Source organism: Saccostrea cucullata, unplaced genomic scaffold (assembly GCF_032062105.1).
Source record: "Saccostrea cucullata isolate Sc308-1 unplaced genomic scaffold, CSIRO_AGI_Scuc_v1 ctg2502, whole genome shotgun sequence".
Taxonomy (NCBI): Eukaryota; Metazoa; Mollusca; class Bivalvia; order Ostreida; family Ostreidae; genus Saccostrea; species Saccostrea cuccullata.
In genome coordinates, this window is record NW_026936109.1 from 45481 (window position 1) to 69499 (window position 24019).

At 34.9% G+C, this 24019-nt stretch overlaps 1 protein-coding gene across 1 annotated transcript; it reads right to left on the reverse strand.

The window, feature by feature from the left end:
• Positions 1-443: 443 nt before the first annotated feature.
• LOC134244761 (uncharacterized) lies at positions 444-23653 on the reverse strand (the record flags this gene model as incomplete). The annotated part of the gene is made up of 20 exons (XM_062727005.1): positions 444-789; positions 1674-1913; positions 2156-2272; positions 2450-2566; positions 2692-2793; positions 3206-3439; positions 4809-4925; positions 8219-8341; positions 9018-9099; positions 10079-10254; positions 10689-10812; positions 11297-11391; positions 12432-12548; positions 12814-12956; positions 13827-13951; positions 14507-14634; positions 15848-15964; positions 19335-19452; positions 21445-21627; positions 23572-23653. Coding segments are annotated over 20 exons (2788 nt in total), but the record flags the coding sequence as incomplete, so codon positions are not given.
• Positions 23654-24019: the final 366 nt, after the last annotated feature.

Sequence of the window (24019 nt, forward strand, 5' to 3'; positions counted from 1 at the left end):
AACAAGTGTACTATATAATTTTAATTGAGATAAAATATATATAAATTGCACAAGCGTGCGAGATACATTCACTTTCTTTCAAAACTGTTTGATTTTAGCATACGACGTTAGTGTTGCAATGTCTTATTTGTTCTGTAGTTCAAAAAATTGCAGAAGGTTAACATGAAAATCGCATGTATGTAAATCAACGAAGGTTAAAGGTTAACATGAAAATCGCTTGTAAGTGAATCAACGAAGGTTAAAGGTTAACATGAAAATCATTAAATGCAAATCAACGAAGTTTAAAGGTTAACATGAAAATCATTATATGCAAATCAGCGAAGGTTAAAGGTTAACATGAAAATCGTTATATGCAAATCAACGAAGGTTAAAGGTTAACATGAAAATCGTATGTATATAAATCAACGAAGGTTAAAGGTTAACATGAAAATCGTATATATGCAAATCAACGTAGGAAAAGTACAGCACTTTGTTAAACAAACTAATTGTTCATATTAACTCCTCCTTATTCATGAACAGTAAAGAATATTACAGATATTCATCAACAGTACGGAATATGACAGTAGCTCCATCGAACTTTCGGGTTGACGGTGTAACACCAGGGGACGGGCTCGCCGTCTGGGTTCCTGCAGAAGTTGTCCTGGTCACTAAGGTAGGAGTAGCGATGTGTGTTAGGAGTCTGGCTCGCCCAGGATTGACACAAGTCTCCAGTATCTGCAACATTATGTCTACCGAAGTAGCGTTCACCTTTAGGATCAGAAGTAGGGAGGCATTCTAAGGCTGGGGTCGCTGTGAACAGAACAGATAATTGTTAACAGTTAATATTTAGTTAAATTTGTTTCACACATAATGATGATTGAGTACAGCTATATATATAATTTACTATTGTATTTAAGCTTATTTCTCTCTTTCTATTCAACTTGTCATTCGCATGGCACAGTGGTTAGAGCGCATGACCTAAAGTAAGGAGTTGATCCTTACGTCGCAGGTTCGATTTACACTGCGGGAGGTGTAGCACGGTCCTCCGGATGAGACCATATAAACTGAGGACCTTTGTCGCAGTAAGTGTTTGCACGAAAAAGATCCCGCATTATTCAATGTCCTTGAGTACCGATTATAGGACAAAATTTGTAGCCCTCTACTAGAATGAATTTTTTAAATCCAGCACCTTTTTATATCACTTTTTTTCAGATTCATAAAATTCATTCCCACGATGTAGAATATAACCGAGAAATGAAATCTTCCTATCTGTCACCCAGTCCCTTCAAATCATAAGACCATCAGATATTCGATAGATGATTGATTGATTGTATATTGTTTAATGTCCCTCTCGAGAATTTTTCACTCATATGAAGACGTTACCGTATGCAGATGAAGGGCTTCAAATTTAGACCTATACTCGGCACTCAGGGCCATTGAACGATGAGGGTTTTTTATAAAGCAAGCACATAGTCTGACACATAACCTACGTTCTTAAGGTCATATCCAAAAGACACATTACTTTCACTTCTGATGCCGAGCGCTTGGCGAAAACACGTCGCTACCTATTTTTACGTCTAAGTTTGACGCGGCGCCAGGAACGAGAATCGAACCCGGACCTCCAGATCACGAAGCGAACGCTCTACCACTAGACTACCATAAACGGTATATCCGTAGATATAAAAACTAGTTACCACAATCCGGAACATCACACAGCTCGTAGCGTTTGTTTGGATCAGTGGTGTAGCACCACGGCGCTGGCTCTTTATCGGGATTTCTACAGTAGTTCTCAGCTCTGGTCGTCCCTACGGAATGTGCATGAGGAGTCTGGGACGCCCACGCCTGGCAGATCCGCCCAGATTTTGTCACGTTGATCCTCCCGCGATAGTCCCACCCTGTGGTAGTTCGTTTACAGTCGGCCTCTTCCAGCAGATCTGAGAAGTACATCATGTATCAATTGTATGAACTAAATATAGAAACAAAGTGAAATAAAGTTTGAAGTGAACTTAAATTCAGAGAAATTTCTCGATAGCATACAAAATGCACCTTGTGGGAAAGCTGATTAAATTGAAATGCGAATAGACATAGTTAATCTGGCAGTGGGAAACCAAGACAAATATAAGAAAAGGTTAGGAAATATTTGTAGTATGCATTTGTGTATAAATTGTCATTTCACCTTGTATTTCACATTGATTTCCTCTGAATCCCTCCAGACAGGTACAGTTATAGGATGCTCCGTCCACCTCACAATGGCCTCTGTTCTTACAGGGATTGGGAAAACACGGCGAATCCGCTGCAGGAAACCAAAAATAGTGATGGGTTTCATAATAAACCAGTTTCAATTTTATGCTAGTATCAGACACATACGCGGTTGACAAGTAATTACAAAAGGAAAAGATACCAGTGAGTATATTTATCTAATTTTCATCAATTTCTTTTATTAATTCAGACCTTATAAATACTTTATTACCACATGATTTTATTTCACAATATTCTTTCTTTGGGCCGTTTTCTCCTTGTACATAACACCAGGGTTTAGATGACAGGTCGGGGTTCCTGCAGTAATTAGCATCCCCCGTCATAGATTCTGGAATCATTGGAGTTCATTTTTATGATCACTATACAGATACATCAAATGAATTCGTTATTATATCTTTGCTTTAAAATGTTGAGAAAGTAAAAAAAAGATGTATCCAAACATTGTGCACATACCATCTGGCCAGTTAAGACACGTTTTCCCAGAAGCAGTTGTAGAAGTAGTTCCAGCATAGTCTAACCCTCTGCCGGTCATAAGACAGTCGCGCTGAATTTTCTCTGTGAAAAAGATATACTTGTGAAGACTCCTTAAACTTGTGTGAATGAAATTAGCAAGGTGTAATTTCTGCCCTGTTTAATCATTGTCCAACGAAATTAAGTCGACCAAAGTAACTACAATTCACAGTTCATACAAGATTTATGATAAAAATGTTAAGCGATGTTGTCTTTTAATAGAAAGTTATACAACATTGCTTGACTTTTTGTAAGAAAAAAAAATGGGATTTTTAAAAATAATTTATAATGAGTTGTTGCTGAGAAAACTGCGACGATAATTTGCTTTGCATGAAACGTGTTTGAACGGACAGACGAACGGACAAACAGAAAGTTGACGAAAGATTTTATCACAAGGCTGAAACAGTATACACCCTCTTTCTTTGGAGCGGGGTATAAAAATTTCCCACGTCCTTACCACATTGCTGGACATCGCACAACTCCCAGCGGATATCTGTATCTTGTGTAAAACACCAGGCCCCAGCACTGCCATCCGGGTTCCTACAGTAGTTCTCGTCCTTCACGAGATTGTTATAGGAGTGAGTGTGTGGAGTCTGCGAGTCCCATCTCTGACACGGAAGTCCTGTTTTTGTGTGACTGACGGTCCCACTGTAGTCGGCCTGGTTCGGCGTATAAGCACACTCAGTTGAAGCTGTTAAAAACAGGTTATACTTAGACATCTAAAGAGAGGCCAGCTTACTAAGTGCTTTGCTAAAGGGGTATAACAATTGAGTTTAATTGTATAGGTAGTAATAACAAGCAAATTCAAAGAATTGTGGGTTGGATGTTTGTCATTTGTTATGACATATTGTGTCAAAACTTGTCATAGGTAATGCACATGTCAGATATGAAAGCCCTATCTCTTCTTAATCAAAGTCAGAAGGAAGTGAACCTAATGACCCAATATGGCAAAATAGCGAAGACTCAACTTTCCTTAAATACAAATTTAATATATATTGGTAGTTTCTTAAGAAAGGTATCACTATCACCACAAGTATTACATATGTGAAGTATAAAAGTCCTTGCCCGAACCGTACAAAAGTTATGGACAAGTTTAAAGTCTTAAAAAGTCGGTCAAACTCCAAGGTCAAGGTGAAAGGGTCAAAGTTCTTTATGTCCAATGAAAGGTTTTACATAGTATTACATAGGTGAAGTATGAAAGCCCTTGCCCAAACACTTAAAAAATAATGGCTAAGGTTAATGTTTTAAAAGTAGGTCAAACTCTAAGGTTAAAGGGTCCAAGTTATTCATGTACAATGAAAGGTCTTGCCACAAGTTTTACATATGTAGAGTAAGAAAAACCTTGCCCGAACCGTTTAAAAGTTACGGCCAAGGTTAAAGTTTTTTTTATGAAAAAGGAGGTCAAACTCCAAGGTCAAGGTCAAAGTTGTTCGTATACAATGAACGGTTTCCTCACAAGGATTACATATGTGAAGTATGAAGCCCTAGCCCACACCGTTTAAAAGTTATGGCCAAGATTAAAGTTTTTTCATAATTATAAAAAAAAACAAGGTCAATGTCAAAAGGTCAAAGTTGTTGGTATCTAATAAAAGGTCTTGCAACAAAGAATGTATTTGTGAAATACCATTCAAAAGTTATGGTTAAAGTAAAAGTTCGGTATTTTTGTGTAAAAGTGGGTCAATTTCCAAGGTCAAATTTGGTGGTACCCTAAGAAAGGTCTTGTCACTAGGAATACACATGTGAAATATGAAAGTCAAAGCTACACGAAATCGAAAGTTATGAGCAAGGTTAAAGTTTTTTCTGACGGACTGACAGAATGCGATTTAATGTCCTCTCACAAAATATAAGTACCATTCATTTTGAATTTTAGAAATATTTGCAACTTTGAATTTCACTTAAATGATCCGTTTGGGCAAATCTGTGATTAACATTTTGAGAGAAATCAATTAAATTGCAAGATTAGGAATGAGCAAAGAGAGCTGTACGAGACAAGAACAACCTTTGAGATGGTTTTTAGAATGCGGTTATGTTTTGTGTAAAATATAATGTGTAAAACATACAGCAGTATGGTACGTCGCACCAGTCCCACCGTGTGGAGTTAGACGTGGTATAGCACCAAGGCCCCGGCTCGTCAGCGATCCGACAGTAATTAGACTGATTAGCAAGGTAGGTGTACTCTGTAGAAAGGGAAATAATTAGACTGATTAGCCAGGTAGGCATCATACTCTGTAGAAAAGGAAATAGTTAAACTGGCGAGGTAGGCATACTCTGTAGAAAAGAAAATAGACAGATTAGCCAGGTAGGCATCATACTCTGTAGAAAGGGAAATAGTTAGACTGGTTAGCGAGGTAGGTGTACTCTGTAGAAAGGGAAATAGTTAGACTGATTAGAGAGGTAGGCATCATACTCTGTAAAAAAGGAAAAAGTTATACAGGCAAGGTAGGCATACTCTGTAGAAAAGGAAATAGTTACACAAACGAAGTAGACATATTCTGAAGTAAAGGTAATGGTTAGACTTGCATACAAGATGGAAAAACTCTGAAGAAAAGGGAATTACAACCTATAACTGTTTATTTTTTAGCTCACCTGAGCTGAAAGCTCAAGTGAGCTTTTCTGATCACCCGGTGTCCGTCGTCCGTCCGTCCGTCTGTCTGTCCGTCCGTTCTCACGAAATAATGGTTAAGTGACAGTTTTTGTGCCCATTTAAGATTTATGTGACTCTTTTGTTTTATGTGACTGTCACATAAAAATTTGATTTTTTTTTTAGCAGAAATGAGTGTTATGTGACTTAAAAAATCGTTCTAAAGAAGTGTCACATAAAAAATATTGTCCGTATATGGACGTCCGTCAAAGGGTTTGAGAGTTACCTCCCGTACCCCATGTATCATGTTTTGCGCCACATAAATTTTTTTGAAAAAGTCACATAAATTTGTCAGTCAGATAACCTGCATTTCGTGGGTCTGTCCGTCCGTCCGTCTGTAAACTTTTCACATTTTCAACTTCTTCTCAAGAACCACTGGGCCAATTTTAACCAAACGTGGTATAAAGCATCCTTGAGTGAAGGGGAATTTAAATTGTTAAAATCAAGGGCCAAGACCCCTTCCAAGGGGAGATAATCAAGAAAATACGAAAATAGGGTGGGGTCATTAAAAAATCTTCTTCTCAAGAACCACTGGGCCAAAAAAGCTGAAATTTATGTGGAAGCATCCTGGGGTAGTGTAGATATTAAATTGTTAAAATCATGACCCCAGGGGGTAGGGCGGGGCCACAATAGGGAATCCAAGTATTACATACAAATATATAGAACAAATATTTAAAAATCTTCTTCTCAAGAACCACTGGACCAGAAAAGCTGAAACTTATGTGGAATCATCCTTGGGTAGTGTAGATATTAAATTGTAAAAATCATGACCCCCGGGGGTAGGGCGGGGCCACAATAGGGAATCCAAGTTATACCTAGAAATATATAGAATAAATCTTTAAAAATCTTCTTCTCAAGAACCACTGGGCCAGGAAAGCTGAAACTTATGTGGGAGCATCCTTGGGTAGTGTAGATATTAAATTGTAAAAATCATGACCCCCCTGGGGTAGGGCGGGGCCACAATAGGGAATCCAAGTTTTACATGGAAATATATAGAACAAATCTTTAAAAATCTTCTTCTTAAGAACCACTGGACCAGAAAAGCTGAAACTTATGTGGAAGCATCCTTGGGTAGTGTAGATATTAAATTGTAAAGATCATGACCCCCGGGGGTAGGGCGGGGCCACAATAGCGAATCCAAGTTTTACCTAAAAATATATAGAATAAATCTTTAAAAATCTTCTTCTCAAGAACCACTGGGCCAGGAAAGCTGAAACTTATGTAGGAGCATCCTTGGGTAGTGTAGATATTAAATTGTAAAAATCATGACCCCCTGGGGTAGGGCAGGGCCACAATAGGGAATCCAAGTTTTACATAGAGATTTATTGAACAAATCTTTTAAAATCTTCTTTTCAAGAACCACTAGGCCAGGAAAGCTGAAACTTATGTGGAAGCATCCTTGGGTAGTGTAGATTTTAAATTGTTAAAATCATGACCCTCGGGCGTAGGGCGGGGCCACAATGGGGAATCCAAGTTTTACATAGAAATATATAGAACAAATCTTTAAAAATCTTCTTCTGAAGAACCACTGGGCCAGGAAAGCTAAAACTTATGTGGAAGCATCCTTGGGTAGTGTAGATATTAAATTGTTAAAATCATGACCCCCGAGGTTAGGGCGGGGTCACAATAGGGAATCCAAGTTTTACATAGAAATATATAGAACAAATCTTTGAAAATCTTCTTCTCAAGAACCACTTGGCCAGGAAAGCTGAAACTTATGTGGGAGCATCCTTTGGTAGTGTAGATATTAAATTGTTAAAATCATGACCCCCGAGGGTAGGGCGGGGCCACAATAGGGAATCCAAGTTTTACATAGAGATTTATTGAACAAATCTTTTAAAATCTTCTTTTCAAGAACCACTAGGCCAGGAAAGCTGAAACTTATGTGGAAGCATCCTTGAGTAGTGTAGATTTTAAATTGTTAAAATCATGACCCTCGGGCATAAGGCGGGGCCACAATGGGGAATCCAAGTTTTACATAGAAATATATATAGAACAAATCTTTTAAAAAGATCTGCATCACCCAAGTTACTCAGGTGAGCGATGTGGCCCATGGGCCTCTTGTTTAAAAAGATGGACTGTTTAGAAGGGAGTCATCACTTACTATCAGGTCTGATTAGAGTTGTCACCCAAGGGCAAGTACGACCTGATAATTGGTGATGTCTCCCTTCTTAACAGTCCATAATAGTTTTATTATGCTGAAGAACCTAAATTATCAATTAGATGGGCTAGAAAATATTAATTAATTAAACTTCTTGTGTTCTACTCTGCACCGATTCCAAACTTTCAAAATATGTAAACAGACTTTTGCGTCATCGTTAGAATTTTTTTGATTACCGATCCCGGATATTTTACAAAAATATATGTATAATTATTGAGTCATCTTGCTTAAACCAATGTAATTTTATTCAAAGGGAGACTACACTCTTGTACCCTACATTCCGCTAGTAGATCTCATTGTCATTTAAAGGGTGACAACAATTGTCATCCTGCGCGTGAAGGAGACATCACGAATTGTCTCACCTCACGTGACATCCTCTAAACCAATCAGATTGACTGTATAATTATTGAGTCGTCTCGCTTAAACCAATGTAATTTTATTCAAAAGGAGACAACACACTTGTACCCTACTTTCCCGTTTACGCTATATCTCATTGTCATCTGAAGGGTCACAACAGTTGTGATCAAGCGCGTGAGGGAGACATCACGAATTATCACACGTCACATGACATGCTCTAAACCAATCAGATCCACTGTATAATTTTGATGGATAATTTTTAAATTCAAATATTCAGCTATAAATTCATGATTGCAAAATAAATAACTTACTTGAAGTGACTATGTGTGGCTCATTAGATGCCCAGGCTTGACATTTGACCCCGCGTTTTGTGTAGTCACGTGTGCCTTCATACTCTTTCCCTGGCTCAATACATTCCTTTTTACTGGTCATGTCTAAAATATAGGTTAATGAAACGTTATCAACAAGACGATTTCGTATAGCCTTCCTATTGTTTGTACGTAACACTACTTTTTGTTTGGTGGAAGTCACACGTAGTTGTTACTGGTCAGTTTTGTGAATTTCACACAGAGATGCATTATATTTTTTGTTTAGAAGGATGTTGAGATAAGGAACAGTATTCAATCTCTAAGTAAAATTCACCGCTTCATTAAGGTAATTTTCTATCATGCGATGGTCGTAAAATTTGGACAGAAGAATGGAATTTTTGTTAATTTGAACCTTATTACATTGCTCAATGTTTTTTCTGAGAAAAAAACTACAAATATAACCATCTAAAGCGCTTTGCTCAGCACGTGACAGACCTGCATGATTTTCGCTGCGTATTGCATAGTAATACAGCGATGCTGAGATTTCTTCTTGATTTTTTAATTAACATCAAAATGTAAATGAAGTGAAAGGAAAAACTGCGTGGTTTTTTTCGTTTTATGATGATGATGATCAATCAACTTGGTTGCTTGATAATTTTATGCATTTACACTTTTGACGTTTATGCTAATTATTACGCGAGTAAATATTTAAGTATTCAATTTTTCCCCAGTTCTCTGTTAAGCACTATGAAGAAGCTACAATTCGTTTCCAGTAATGACATGGTGTTGCAGCAGTACTCACCACATTGCCCTGTCTCCCACGTGACCTCATCGAGTGCTACGTCACCATCCCAAGAATCTCCTGTAATAGCCTCAAACGAAAGCTACAATTAAAATATAAACTACGTCACCATCCCAAGAATCTCCTGTAATAGCCTCAAACCAAAGCTACAGAAAAAATATAAACTACGTCACCATCCCAAGAATCTCATGTAATAGCCTTAAACGAAAGCTACAGAAAAAATATAAACTACGTCACCATCCCAAGAATCTCCTGTAATAGCCTCAAACGAAAGCTACAGAAAAAATATAAACTACGTCACCATCCCAAGAATCTCTTGTAATAGCTTCAAACGAAAGCTACAGAAAAAATATAAACTTCGTCACCATCCCAAGAATCTCCTGTAACAGCCTCAAACGAAAGCTACAGGAAAAATATAAACTATGTAACCATCCCAAGAATCTCCTGTAATAGCCTCAAACGAAAGCTACAGGAAAAATATAAACTACGTCACCATCCCAAGAATCTCCTGGAATAGCCTCAAACGATAGCTACAGAAAAAATATAAACTACGTCACCATCCCAAGAATCTCATGTAATAGCCTCAAACGAAAGCTACAGAAAATATTAACTTAGAGTTAAAACTATTGCTTTGAACCCTACATATCTTAAATGACCTCTTACATTTTAGCAATTTTCAGGACATTGAGAAAAGTATGTTATATAAAGGTATCGATATTGAACTAATCTTTTGCATGTTTAACGTCGGTAACCTGTCATTTAAACAAAAGTTTAAAGACTACAAGATATTGACGAACAGATATCCCTTTATCTAGTTAAAAGATGGGAAATATGCCAATTAAGCTCTAAATTAACTTATCCTGGCCTAGAAAATTTTTTATGGATTCCTATATTGATTACAAATAGCATTATTAGCTAGCTAGATTCCAAATCATTCAATTTTAAATCTAAGGGCGTTTTACTTTTAAAAATGCATAAAAATTTCGAAGAATTGGATTTCTTTGGTGTGTTATGTATAGAGGAATCTTTACGTAACTAAGTAAGGTGCAGTGATGTCTTACTTTTAGACCCGTTGTTGCTGGAACATTAACTTTTGCCGTCAGCCAATCAGATCCTTGGTTTCCTTCTTTTGTCCACAATGAGGTCTTATTTATGTTTGTTCCCTCGTAAAACAACGACAGCTTGTAAACATTTCTACCAAACATGCTGTACGCAAAAGAAAGGCAACCGTTCTGTTCTGTAAGCAATAAAAAATAGATTCACCCGCTTTAGGAAACAACTAAATGTACTTTGAACAATGAGCTTACTAAATGATATTCCCACCTTCGATATTAATATAATGGCAGCGTCCATGTTTTGCTATGGGGAACCCAAAATATGTGTCGGATCAAAAAGTATAATGGGAAGTGTACAATAGCAATATGTAAAAAAGCTTCTGTGAAAGTCTCATCAAATATTCAGTGGTATGAGAGGTGGGTACCCCTAAGCGTAACAGACGGATGGGCATCCCGATAACTAAATATACTCTCCCACGTTTTAAGCGGGGACAAAATAAACAGACCTGTTTCAAAATCAAATGAATGGAAAAAAAATCATATTGAGCTTTATGAGATTTGAATTCCTTCACTGAACCAATTGCAGCTGAACTCCTTGGCTGAAGACTAGTGATACCTGGTAGGGGGACTGTTGTTCTGATGATGGCCTTATCCCCCTGTTTTCGTGGTAAAGACATCTCAGCAAATAAGAACCTGGCTCCTCTGTAAGCGTCTTCTGGCCTTGTGGATATACTATGTTTCTGCAATTACCATGCACGTATTGATATACAGTTGATCACTTCGTAAAGTGAACATGCAAAAATGAATTGACTCTTACATCAATGTGACACAATGTTTTAACTATATTGTTAAAATAACGTATATAATGAAGTGAGGTTTTTAAAAAGAATGAGCTCCAATCCCTGGAACTTCATTTTATGACTGTATGTTAGTGTATAGTGGTGCTGTAAAGCCAAATTACATATTTTTTTTCATTATGCTCGTGACCTTAATTCCTTTAAATGTATGTAACGACACAGGGGTTATAGTATCTTTTAACAATTAGACATCTTTTTATGTCAACAAATAGAGTGTACTTTGACAACAAAAAGTGTAAGAGACACAAATACTGAGTATCATACCGGTTTTTATGGATAAAGAAACATATCGGTAACTGAAGAAAATTTGGTGAAATGCAAAGTCGTATATTCATTTCATTCCTAGAATAAAAAAAAAAATACGTACAAACCCAAGTCCCCATTGAAAGTTATCACCTTCCTCGATGTTGCTGAAGAAACATTTCTCAAACCTCTCAAAAGTACATTTAAGTTGAGCACCGTCTACACAAAATGAATATTATTAAAATACATTTTCTTTGTAAAGAGCAGAAAATGTCGATTAGATTTTTTTGATATCTTTTATTTGCTTAATCATACAATTTTTAATGTGATTTTTTGTCCAATAAAGATATTGAATAATATGATTAAAAAGAGACAAATTCTATTATTTAAGGAATGACTCTAATTCTTGGCCAAATTATCGAGTATAATATGGTTTGGGTCAGTTTACGCTTTTTTATAATCCGCTTCGCTTATGTATTCCTTATAATTTAATTTTAAAATAATTATACAACTGGGGATGTAAAATTGTGTTGTTTTTATGAGTTCAAATTTACCGCGCAATAATACAACCGTAGTAACGGAAGTGGTGGGAAGCGAGGGGAGGTAAACACTGATACATAGAACTAGCAGCCATGATGCTTGTTTACGTGAGGTAAGGTCGAGTAACTGTTTGAAATTTAAGGTACATTCATTAAATCTGGGATTTTCCATGAATCCCAAGGACTGGAAATGAGGGGATTAATGGATACAGATGATTATGCTGGTTGTCAAGGGGGTGTGTCCCCATACCAAACCAGATTATACAAAATGTTATGCGTTCCTTCTTGGAAATCAACCAATGAGAGGCAAGAATACAAGCAAAATTAAATTATTTTCTCTTAATGTGTATGTCATTATGTACATGTATATCTCATGTACGCCATAAGTTTTATTTAAGAAATGCATTTCCTTTAGATTTAATTAGAACGTCAACTACGACGCCGGTATTTTTCATGGAGACTAATCCTAACTAAATCCATATCTATATTGAATTCTACGAAAAGTACTTCATGCTATGTTATGAAAAGGCTACCCCGGTATACATGTACCAAGGTTACATACCAATAACATGTACCAGGGTTAGATTGGTTACATACCAATAACATATACCAGGGTTAGGGTAATATTGGGTACATACCGATAACATATACCAGGGTTCGGGTAATATTGAGTACATACCGATAACATGTACCAGGGTTAGGATAATACTTGTTACATACCGATAACCTGTTCACAGTTGTCCCCCTTGTACCCAGGCTGACACACACACTTGTATTGACAGGCTCTCAGCGCGGAGGGAATACACACTCCATACTGACAGGTGTTGTCTCTACAGACTAGAGGGGAAAACAAGATTGTAAAGAAGTGCCAGGGCAAACTGGCTGATTAATTCAAGACAATTTTTTAAAAAAGGAAAATTACTGCTTATAACACCCTTTTTTAAATTACAGCAAAGTAGAAAAACATCATTATATCTGAGTGAGATAATTAAATCATGTTTTACTCTTATAAACGACCAAGAATCTACAATCTGAAGCATAGAAAAAAATCAATGTATGAATGTAGTTCCACTCATATTAATATTATTACTTAAATGTGTACCTTCCCTCTCTTTTTCAAAATGAAGCTTGAATCCTTTATGTGTAGCCCTGCTGCCGGCAAATTTGGTATCCATGGTTACGATCATTAACGTGGGTGAATCTACTGACGTCAGGAAGGTTTCTCCAACGACGTCACCACAACGACTGACCATAAATAGATCAAATTGTGATAAAGTTAGAATATTATCTCAAATATCACAACCACGACTGTCTATTACTATTGTTCAAATTGTGATAAATTTAGTTATCACTTTAGTTATCACCTCAACGAATGTCTATAAATGAAACAAATTGTGATAAAGATAGATATTGCCACAACAATTGTCTATAAATAAATCAAAATGTGATAAAGTTAGTTATCACTTTACGTATCACCTCAACAATGGTCTATAAGAATATCAAATTGTGATGAAGAAGGATATGGAGATAACGAACAGTATTCAATCTGAAGTTAGATATCATCAAAACGACAGTCTATAAAAAGATCAGTGTGATAAAGTTAGATATCACTTAAGATTTTGCAAATGTCAGAGTTAGAACATTTGATACCATATTTTTTTTTAGGAACTTACTTCATTCACTTACTAAATGTCTAAAAACATTGACTCAATTGTAGAGCTCTGCCTTTCAGTCATTAGCTGACTGAATCATTTCGAATCATTCTGTGAATTAAACGTATTTCAGTTCATCTTTCAGCATCGTATTATCTTCTATCATTCTGTTTACCAGGTCCTTCTCAAGAAGCAGCTAGCGGATATGACGTCGAAAGGGGATGCTTACTCATTCATGGCACCTGATCCCAACTCTAATGTTTATATAGCTCCATGTTTGCTTTACTTCCATGGATGTTTAGCTTCATTACTGTTCGTTATCTTCATATTTTTTGTTTGTTTGGTGTTTGTTTAATATCCGTATGTTTTTTGGTGAGATTTTGTATGTTTTTTGTGTGATTTTTGTATGGTGTTTGTATAATATTTGTATGATTTTTGTATGATGTTGCTACATGAACGTTACCGGATTCCTGGTTGTCCTGGAAGGTTGTACTGTATCTCCAGCCAATGATAACAGCGGACTGTTCTCGGGTTAAAGGCCATATGGAGGTCATCTATGGTCATTTTTATTATGTATCCTGCCGGTGCCTGGTATTAAATACGATATGTCTTAATATACCAGAAAATTAATCTTAGTTGAATAGAAACTACACAGAAACTTTACATTGTATTTTTATACATGTAAATGAAAGACAGCAGCATATGTTGACATCTGTAGAGGTGTACTAGAAAATATGTTAACCAGCATAAATATCTAAATCTGTTCATAACAATTCATTAAAAATTATTTTGATAATTATAACATCCAATATGATTATTGACAGTTTTCCAAAAACGATATTCAGACAAAAACTCAAAATATTGATAACCATTTACATTTTTAAAATGTTTAAGAATGTGTGTAGGCCATTTTATGACTAACTTGTAGCTAGCTGCAGGGAAATATGAGAACACGATATTTTAAATGTTTTGCGAACAGTGTACAAAATGAATTGTTGGAATTATAAATGCTTTATTCATACATGCTTCATACTATACATTATTTATGTTGTTCATACGGATGTGTTCTACTATGTAATATGTGTTTAAACCTAGGAGATGTATGTCTCTTTTTTTTAAATCTAAAAATGTTTTATTAGATACCTTGACTGCCCATCTACAAATTTTGCCCTGTCCAATAGGGCCGGGATAATTAGGGGAAGTAACTGATACATCTTTGTTTGGCTCCAAAACAAGGTCATTCTCCTTAAGATAAACATATCCACCACAATCTATAAATAAGTAAGGGCCACATTAGTGAAAGATATACCGGTACAAACAACGAACAGTATTCAATATCTTAGTCCATAAAACAATACAAAATAAAGCAGAGAAACACGGACCTCCGAAACATCAGAGGTGGGATCAGGTGCCATGGAGGAGTATGCGGGAACAACAGATTAAGGTAATTCCACCCTCCTCTGATGTCATAGGTTTTTGCAAAAACTGTAATTAGTTTAAATTCATACCTAATAAAACAATATCTCTTGGAAGAATGCTTACAATAGATGCAATGATAAATATTGTAGGTTAAAGAATTTTAAAAAATGTATATTTCCTATATTTAATCAATTATTCTGTCTTTAAGAAATGTTGACAAGGGCAATAACTCATTCTAAGGTCTCTTCATTCAGACATTTGTTTCATTGTAAAAAAGTTTCCCTTATATTCACAATTCAAAAGTATCTTTTAAGTATGAAATATTTAGGAACACTTGGCATCAGAATCATGCATTTTAACCAGTTTTTACATATTTTTCACAATACTTTTTACAAACATGTGCGATTTTTTTATGATGACATACACTTCTGTTTATTTATGTTTCGCATCTTAAATAATATGGTGACCTATACATTTTTTGCAATAATTGGAAAGTTTAAAGTATATTAATTGAAAAAAAAATGCAGTTTTTGTACTTTGAACCTATGAAATTGTGAGGGTGGAAACACTTTTAAGACTAAATCTTGCTGTAAGCTATTTCAATAACATTTAAATTCGCGTTTGAGAACTGCATATTTTTTTCATACATTTTTAAAAACATTTAGTTCAGTCATTCCTATTATAAAAGACTAAATACAGACTCTTTCCAAAGGTTTAAATAAAAAGTTTTGGTAATGTGAGAACTGTTCTTATGATAAAATTTATGGGAAACCGTTTCCAAAGAAATATCAAGTCCAACCCATTCATTCAAATAAAGGCATTTTTTTAAACTTAAAATATTAAGCGGGAGACCATTACTCTTTAAATTTGATTGTAAAACTTGTATTTGACAATTTTTAAGCTGTATTATCGTATTTGAATGCAAGACTTTTAACAACTTTTGTATTAATCTATATTATTTTATTTTATTGCATGATTTGTGACAACTTTTGTATTCAGCTGTATTATTTAATTTGATTGTAAGACTTGTGACAACTTTTGTGTTTATCTATATTATTTTCCTACCTGGATCTGTAACCACTGTCTGACACGTGTTCCCAGTAAACCCCGCCGGACAGTTGCACTTACACGTGACGTTGACGTAACCGCCATTGTCACAGACAGGAGGAGAGGTACAATGAGCTGAAAATATTGAGACGTAAGACTACATAAATGTTTCAATGTCGTCTAGATTTATTCTGTCTTTAAATTGTGCATTTTTTCGCAAAAGACACATTTTACCAAACAAGCAATAGTAAATTAGTGATCCTTTAAATAACTATAACATGTAGCTACACGACAAAAATGTTATTTTTCATCCATTTTATCACATCAATAAAAGCACAAGTTTTGAAATTCATAATGATTTAAAAGTTAGCGCATATGTCTATGTACTTTATTATCAGTTTATTCATAATTATATGTCTATTATCTATGTGATCTTAAGGGGGATGTACGGCCACCTTTAGTGCAGTGAACGCAAAATGTAAACATTTCTTCAAATGGCTAAAATACATTATATTTTGATCAAATTTTAAGTCTTTTTGATAAAGATACAATAAATATGCATAATCGAATGCATGTTGTGCATATATAACCTATACTTTCGCAGAAAAATGCTTTTGATATGCTCCTTAGAACTGCGCAGCTACAGAATTCCGCAGAGCCTTAAAAAATCCAAAAAAATATGCAAACTGTGCATTAATGTTCTCTCTACAACCATTTGTTGAGAAAATGTCTAAATTTTGCACTTTTAAATGATAATTTCAAGTTCAAAACAAGGTACCATTGTCTTCAAAAAGAGTGTAAAGAACCATGAAAGTAGTTCATGGATAGCAGCACGTGGTCTATTTTTAGCACAGAATCTTGTTTTCCAGACCTCTTCTTAATATGGAGGGGCATAACAATCTTTAAATGTAGAAGAGAATTACAGTTGCAAAATATTTCAAATAATATGAACACTTTAAAAAGAGGAAAGGTGTTATAGTGTGGCTTGAAGTAATTTATTTAGTTTGAACATAATTTTTTTTTCTATTTGCCCATATTTTCAAAATTACAATTGTACAAAGTAAAGAGAAAAAAATCAACCTATAAACATCTCTAAAATGATGTTTGGTGGTCCTCCCAACTCAGGGAAAAATTATTGGGTCCGTATTTATAGGTGAGAAAAAAAAATCCTTAAAATTTAAACAGAATTGTTTACGGAAGAAAAAGAAAAAAATATCGTGTAATGAAATGTTAAAAAAATGAGTCGGGCCATTTGTAGGCAGTAGATCGGGAGAGAGGGCAACCAAATATTTTTATAACAAGTGGTATTATAAGGCTAGTACATATTCCATCACATACTTAGTAATGCAATTTTTTTTTAATCTTCGACACTATTTTGAAAAACAAACAAAGGATTTTCGGGGGAGGGGGGGGGTAGCACTCACTTTTTTTGCGATGATAGTCATAGCATATGCAATGGACCTTTCATTGCAAACATTGTGCTCGCTTCTAAATTTCATAGAAACAACTCATTATATTTTATCAAGCTTCGTATGTTCAATAAGCGAGAGCTTAAAACGTTGTCAACATAATGAGACATGATGCGTTTTTGTGTCCAAACATGACCCCATACAATGTGTGGGTCATTGCAAACATTCTAGCTATTTATGTGAGGTGCCTGAAGGAAATCCTATAAATGCCTATTTTTTCTATCTAACTTATAAACAAAATAGACATATGTACCAACTTTTCGAATGTAAGACATGTAATTGCAATTTATTTTTCATGCACTGCGTATTGTTTAACATTTTCAAATTAAATGCTTAGCATCCTCCTTGCAGTGCCCCATTTGAAAATAACTTCTTTCGCCACAGAAAAAAGACCCACCGTAAACACATATGTTTAGGACATTTTTATCTTTTTTTCTTGAGTTTTAAAGAAACCAACAAATTATCAAGACTTGTTCCATGAAAAATTAAATATAATCATGGTAATAAACGGATTTATCCACAGCAGATATATGCACATGCCAACCATGTGCTTAGTGGAATAATTTTAGCGAGGAATTTCGAGTTGTGAACAGAAAAGTTTTTCCCGATTTGCTGGAGTGAGGTTAAAATCGCGTTTTTTCATTAATCAGACGATGCAATGCAACAGATAAAAGTAGTAAGTAATATAACCTAATGATTATTACTTAGTAATTTCTTGTCTTGGTGTTATTATGGTCGCATTTATTCTAAAATCATTGTTATTCGAACTCTGTGTGACAGAGGAATGGCGGACGAAATAAACACATGGCCTCAGGAAGACACACATATGAAAAATCAAATTTTCAAGAATTATGGATAATGACAAGAAAAAAACGAAACAAATTGGTTGTAGCCATATTATCAATGAATCAAACTAACTCCATTTTCAATGCATTTTTCATCTCATGAATGCTGTATCTGCGCAGTTCTAACATGATTAATTTTCTTCTAATTAAGACAAAATAAACTTAATTGTTTACTAATTTTGGTCTCTAACAGTAGATAATTAGTGCATTAGCACTTTGAGTAACTTTGAGCTAGTTTAGAAGAGTATTAAGCGCATTCTTGGTATTTCTTAGTTTACACCAGACTAGATCCAATATGGCTTGTACATCCCCCTTAATGATTTACAAGTGTGTGTTTCTAACCGGTACATTCAAAATGATTTTTTTTAAGTTAGCGTGCATGTTTTTACTGGTGCATTAATATTGACTTACAAATTAGTCTGCCTATTACTGGTTTATCAATAATGATTTACATGTTAGCGTGTTTATTACCGGTATTTTAACCGGTATATTAATAATGATTTACAGGTTAGCGTGTACATTACCGGTGTATAAATAATAATTTACAGGTTGGCGTGTATATAACCGGTGTATTAATAATGATTTACAAGTTAGCATGTATATTACTGGTGTATTAATAATGATTTACATGTTAGTGTGTATATTACAGGTGTAACGCGCTTCATGAAATATGCCGGCGTGAAGCGTCGTAGTTCATAACCTCATGAATTTCAAAAATTAAATTCATTTCTTAAATGATTTACAGGTTAGCGTGTATATTACCGGTGTATTAATGATTTACAGGTTAGCGTGTATATTGATTACCGGTGTATTAATAATGATTTACAGGTTAGCGTGTATATTACCGGTGTATAAATAATGATTTACATGTTAGCGTGTGTATTACCGGTGTATTAGTAATGATTTACAGGTAAGCGTGTATATTTATTACCGGTGTATCAATGATTTATAGGTTAGAGTGTATATTTATTACCGGTGTATTAATAATGATTTAAAGGTTAGCGTGTATATTTCCGGTGTATTAGTAATGAGTTAAAGGTTAGTGTGTATATCTATTACCGGTGTATTAATAATGATTTACAGGTTAGTGTGTATATTGATTACCGGTGTATAAATGATTTACAGGTTAGCGTGTATATCTATTACCGGTGTATTAATAATGATTTACAGGTTAGCGTGTGCGTTTATTACCGGTGCATTCATACTGATCCAGGACATCCTTTAGGTCGTAGTAGGATAAGATCTGGCCGTTCGGGTAGTAAAGAAACTTCAGATTTTTGTCTCTTGGTTCTACTGCACTGCCGAAACTCTGAAAATATATACACATAATATTGTATGTATAGGTCTCTTAGTTATACTACATTGCTAAAAGTCTGAAAATATATACACATAATATTGTATGTTTCGGACGTCTCACTAGTTCTACTGCATTGCTAAAAGTCTGAAAATATATACACATAATATTGTATGTATAGGATACGTCTACCCGTATAATTCATTGATATAAAGGAGAAGTCTACCAGTATAATTTATTGATTTTTATAGGAGAATCAATGCAGTATATTCAATATAATAAGCTGAGTAACTAAAGTAATTTCAACTAAATGAACAATTAAAAAATTAATCCAGCCAAACTCGCTTATATGCAACTACACTGTAGATACTTTTTAATTTATTTCTATACACTGTACACGCATGTAAGAAGGAACATGTATTTAGGGGCTAGAAAAACGTCCTTATAACTCGTATTTCCTTTCATTTCAGTTCGATACGCAAGAGTATATTCTACGTATGAACAATTTCTAAAACGAAGTGAATTATTGACAAATATGTTGATGAAACAAGAATTTCAGTTGTCTTGTTCAAAGTCATCATTAGGTAGGGTTTATGGTCGATTGAATAGCATTGTCAGCAAATACAATTTATCAATAAGTCAAATGGTGACTGACTTTTTGTCCCCCCGCTTGAAAAGTGGGGGATATTAATTTGGGTCTGTCCGTCTTTCTGTCTGTCTGTAACGCTTTCGTTTCCACACGATATCTCGAGAACCCTTTGAGCTTTCGCAATGAAATTTTGCATAGCAACTCCCTATGGGCTAAAGAAGACCCCTATTGATTTTGAGGTCAAAAGGTCAAGGTCATAAATTCGCAAATACTCTCTGTTATAACACTTTCGTTTCCACGCTATATCTCGAGAACCCTTTGAGCTTTTGCAATGAAATTTTACATAACAACTTCCTGTGGCCTAAGGAAGACCTGTATTGATTTTGAGGTTAAAAGGTTAAAGTTCAAGGTCGTTAATTTATACATTCTGTCTGTATGAAACACTATCTTTTCCATGCGATATTTTAAGAAGATTTTGAGCTTTTGCAATGTAATTTTATACCAAAACTCCCTAGGACCTCTCTCACCCCTCTCAAAGTGTCCCGCCCCGCTTGTTTTATTAGTATTTATTGTATTACATGTGGCTATTTTTAGCATAGGGGTATGAGGCGAGTTATTACGTATAAAACAGGTTCTCGGTGGACTTTATATTCTTATTACATGTAATAGAACTGTTTAATGAAGGTTAAATTAGACACCGTGCATTGTGTAAAATTTTGACAATATCAAACGTGAATATATATATACCTGTATGTAACGTTATCTTTGCGTATAATTTCCATTAGTTTAAAGCGGAGCCGTGGTCTAGTGGTTATGTCTCTCGCTTCACATGTGAGAGGGCCCGGGTTCGCATCCCCGTTGAGCCATTATCTTTTTTTCGACATAGGTTAGCAATCAAACCTTTATATCCATATTGGCATATTTTATTTGCTTCAGTATACATGTATACATTCAATAATTCTACAAATTCAGTCAAGGGGATCCCCCCCCGACCCCCGCACTGGTTTACTTTTTTCCCTAAGCGGGGGACACAAATTCTTTGAATTAGCTTGTTAATACTAATTGTTAGTTTAATATTTATACACTGAATTGACTATGGATTTTTCTGTTAAATCCAGATCATGACAAGGAGCACACAGCGGGTGTCACCGGTCAGCAGGGGATGTTTACTCCTCTATCCCACCTGCGATGTTTGGAGGCCTGCGTTTGCTCTGCTCCTATTTTGTATTTGAAGGAATTTTGATTTCGAATCATGTACGTTTTCTCCATATTTCCTTTAAAAAACTAACCATATGCACCATAAAGTCATAATTAAACTAACCGCATGCATTATGCTCATTATTATACTAACCGTTTGCACTAGGCTTCCTTAATAAAATAACCGTATGCATTATGATTGTCGTCATAATAAAACTAACCGAATGCATTATGCTTCCTACATCGTACGGGTTCCTATTGTAGGTCAGGCGTTTGTAGTAATGATACCTGGAATCGGGATTGATATTTTTCCAGACAATTCTGACATACCGATCCCGATCACTTCGAACATTCTCGTGCCTTTGTCCAAGTCTGTGTAGCATTTCATGAACCGCTATACCAACCTAAATAAGTATATTTTGTAAAACTGTTATAATTGGTGTCTTTTTTCAAAGGAGTTAAAAACAATTAATATTATTATAAAATCCTGTGTAAGTGCAGAAACGTCAAGAAAAGTACCGGGGTAGTACTTGTATGTAACCTATCTCTTGCTAGTTTGAGGGGAAGGTAGTATTTGTATGTAACCTATCACTTGCTAGTTTGAGGGTGGAAGGTTAATATTCTTTTTGTTATCATTTGGGTATTTTCCTCTTCATACTTAAAATTGAAAACACTCTTAGAAATACTTCTGGAAAATATTTACAAATTTAGGGTGGGTAATTAACTAAAGACTAGAGTTTCTTTAAAGAATGTCTCTAATTCTTGGCCAAATTATTCGATTATAACCTGTTATGGGTCAGTTTACGCTTTATAATCAGGGAAGCACATTATAAAAAGCATAGAATGAGAAAGTGGAGAAGAGGAGTGAATTTATTTTCAACTGTTCATGGAATTCAAGGCCACGGCTAACAAACTGCATGGATAGAATGAACCAAATTCTGAATCGCAACGACACAGGATTAAAAGATTTATAGAGGTATGTTGAAATTTGTTCAAGGTCAGCTTTTAAACAATTTCTTGATGCTTTGTAGGTCGAGCCAAACACTCCTGAAATTTTTTTCTTCAATTTACCATCCAAAATGCTGTTAGAAATTTTAAATTGGCGGTCACGCACAATATCAAAATCCCTCTCAATGTGTCGATTTAGGACAGATCGAATAAAACTAAAGGATTTTTTTGTGGTGTTTGCAGAGCGTTTTGTGTCAGGTTTTGGATTGCTTCAGCACAGAATTTGCTAAGTTGTAATGCGAGTTCCTCTGAGTTTATTTTTTGGAAATGTGTCATTACCCCCACATGTTTCCAGAGACCATTCTGTTGGGGAAAAGTGGTTTAAGGAAAAACAAAATTAGGGGAATGAAAATCAACAATAAGTAATGATAATGTTTAAGTAGTTCAACACTCATACTTATATATGAGGATTCAGCAATTCCTGATTTGGGTCTACTATATTAACTGTTCAACAAATTAAATTATATTTTTAGTAGCATCCTTGCCCTCTCCCTCCCCATAGCAAAAATACACATTTTCTGAATGGGGGCCTCAGATGGCTATACCATATATAGTTTTTAAAACAAAAACATTTTATTTTTTGTAGGATTTTAAGTTTTAATTTGATTTTCTTTAAATAAAATCTCTCTAGTAGATATTAACCAGAAAAGTAGTTCCGGCAGCTGGTTGTTAAGGGGAGGGGGGGGGGGAGTGTCCCCATACCAAACCAGGTTATAAAGTTTTATTTTGTGTTCCTTTTTGTATATTTACCAGAGTCAAAAATACAAACAAAATCAAATTATTTGCCAATACTTGTTTTTAAATAAGGACTTATCTTTTATGTCAATTGAATAAAAAAATTATTACTGAGAAATATTGCTTCATACTCTTTAGCTAATAAAGAAGTATATTTGTTATCTTTTATATTCTTTTCATGACAAGTACCCTTAAAATGACTCACAATGTGAAGTCGTAGTATGTAATTATCATTCCTAGTTTCCCGGGTTGTACTACATTTAATATCAAGAAAACATGTCATGTACTTTTAACAGATTGTTAATTTATCATCTTGAGAGGTTTGAAAATTTTGTGGCAAAGATTTTACCTAAAATAATAAACGACTATAATATTTTAGTGAATCAACTCAACTATCATTTCTTATTGTAAAAACTCAAGTTGGACGACTCCTTAAAACAATACCCTTTATTCGTTAAGGCAACGCATTCACATGTAGTAGTAAGAATGAAGGAAATCCTTTGTCTCTGGCAGATAAAAATTAAAAAGGGGGACACAAAATCAAATCAAATCTCCGAAATTCATTAATGTTTTTCTATATGAAGGTTAAAGACAACCCGACTTACCGATCCACATCCGGGTTCTGCTAAGCTTAGCACGTGTTCTCCATATCCGCCGAAGCCCACACCAGAACCACAACTTGACCCACTGTAACGGTGATCTTATTGCTTTATTCTTATCATTTACAGAAATACTCTAATCGATATTACATCTATAGACCGATAATCGATATAACATCTATAGAGCGATAATAGATATTACATCTATAGACCGATAACCGATATTACATCTATAGACCGATAATCGATATTACATCTATAGACCGATAATCGATATTACATCTATAGACCGATAATTGATATTACATCTATACACCGATATTACATCTATAGACCGAAAACAAACTGCAAAAGAATTGATAATATAATATGAAGTATAATGTTTAAGAAAGATAATTACTAGTATGCTGAATGCCCTTTAAAGTTTTTTTAAACTTATAAATACCATAGAACT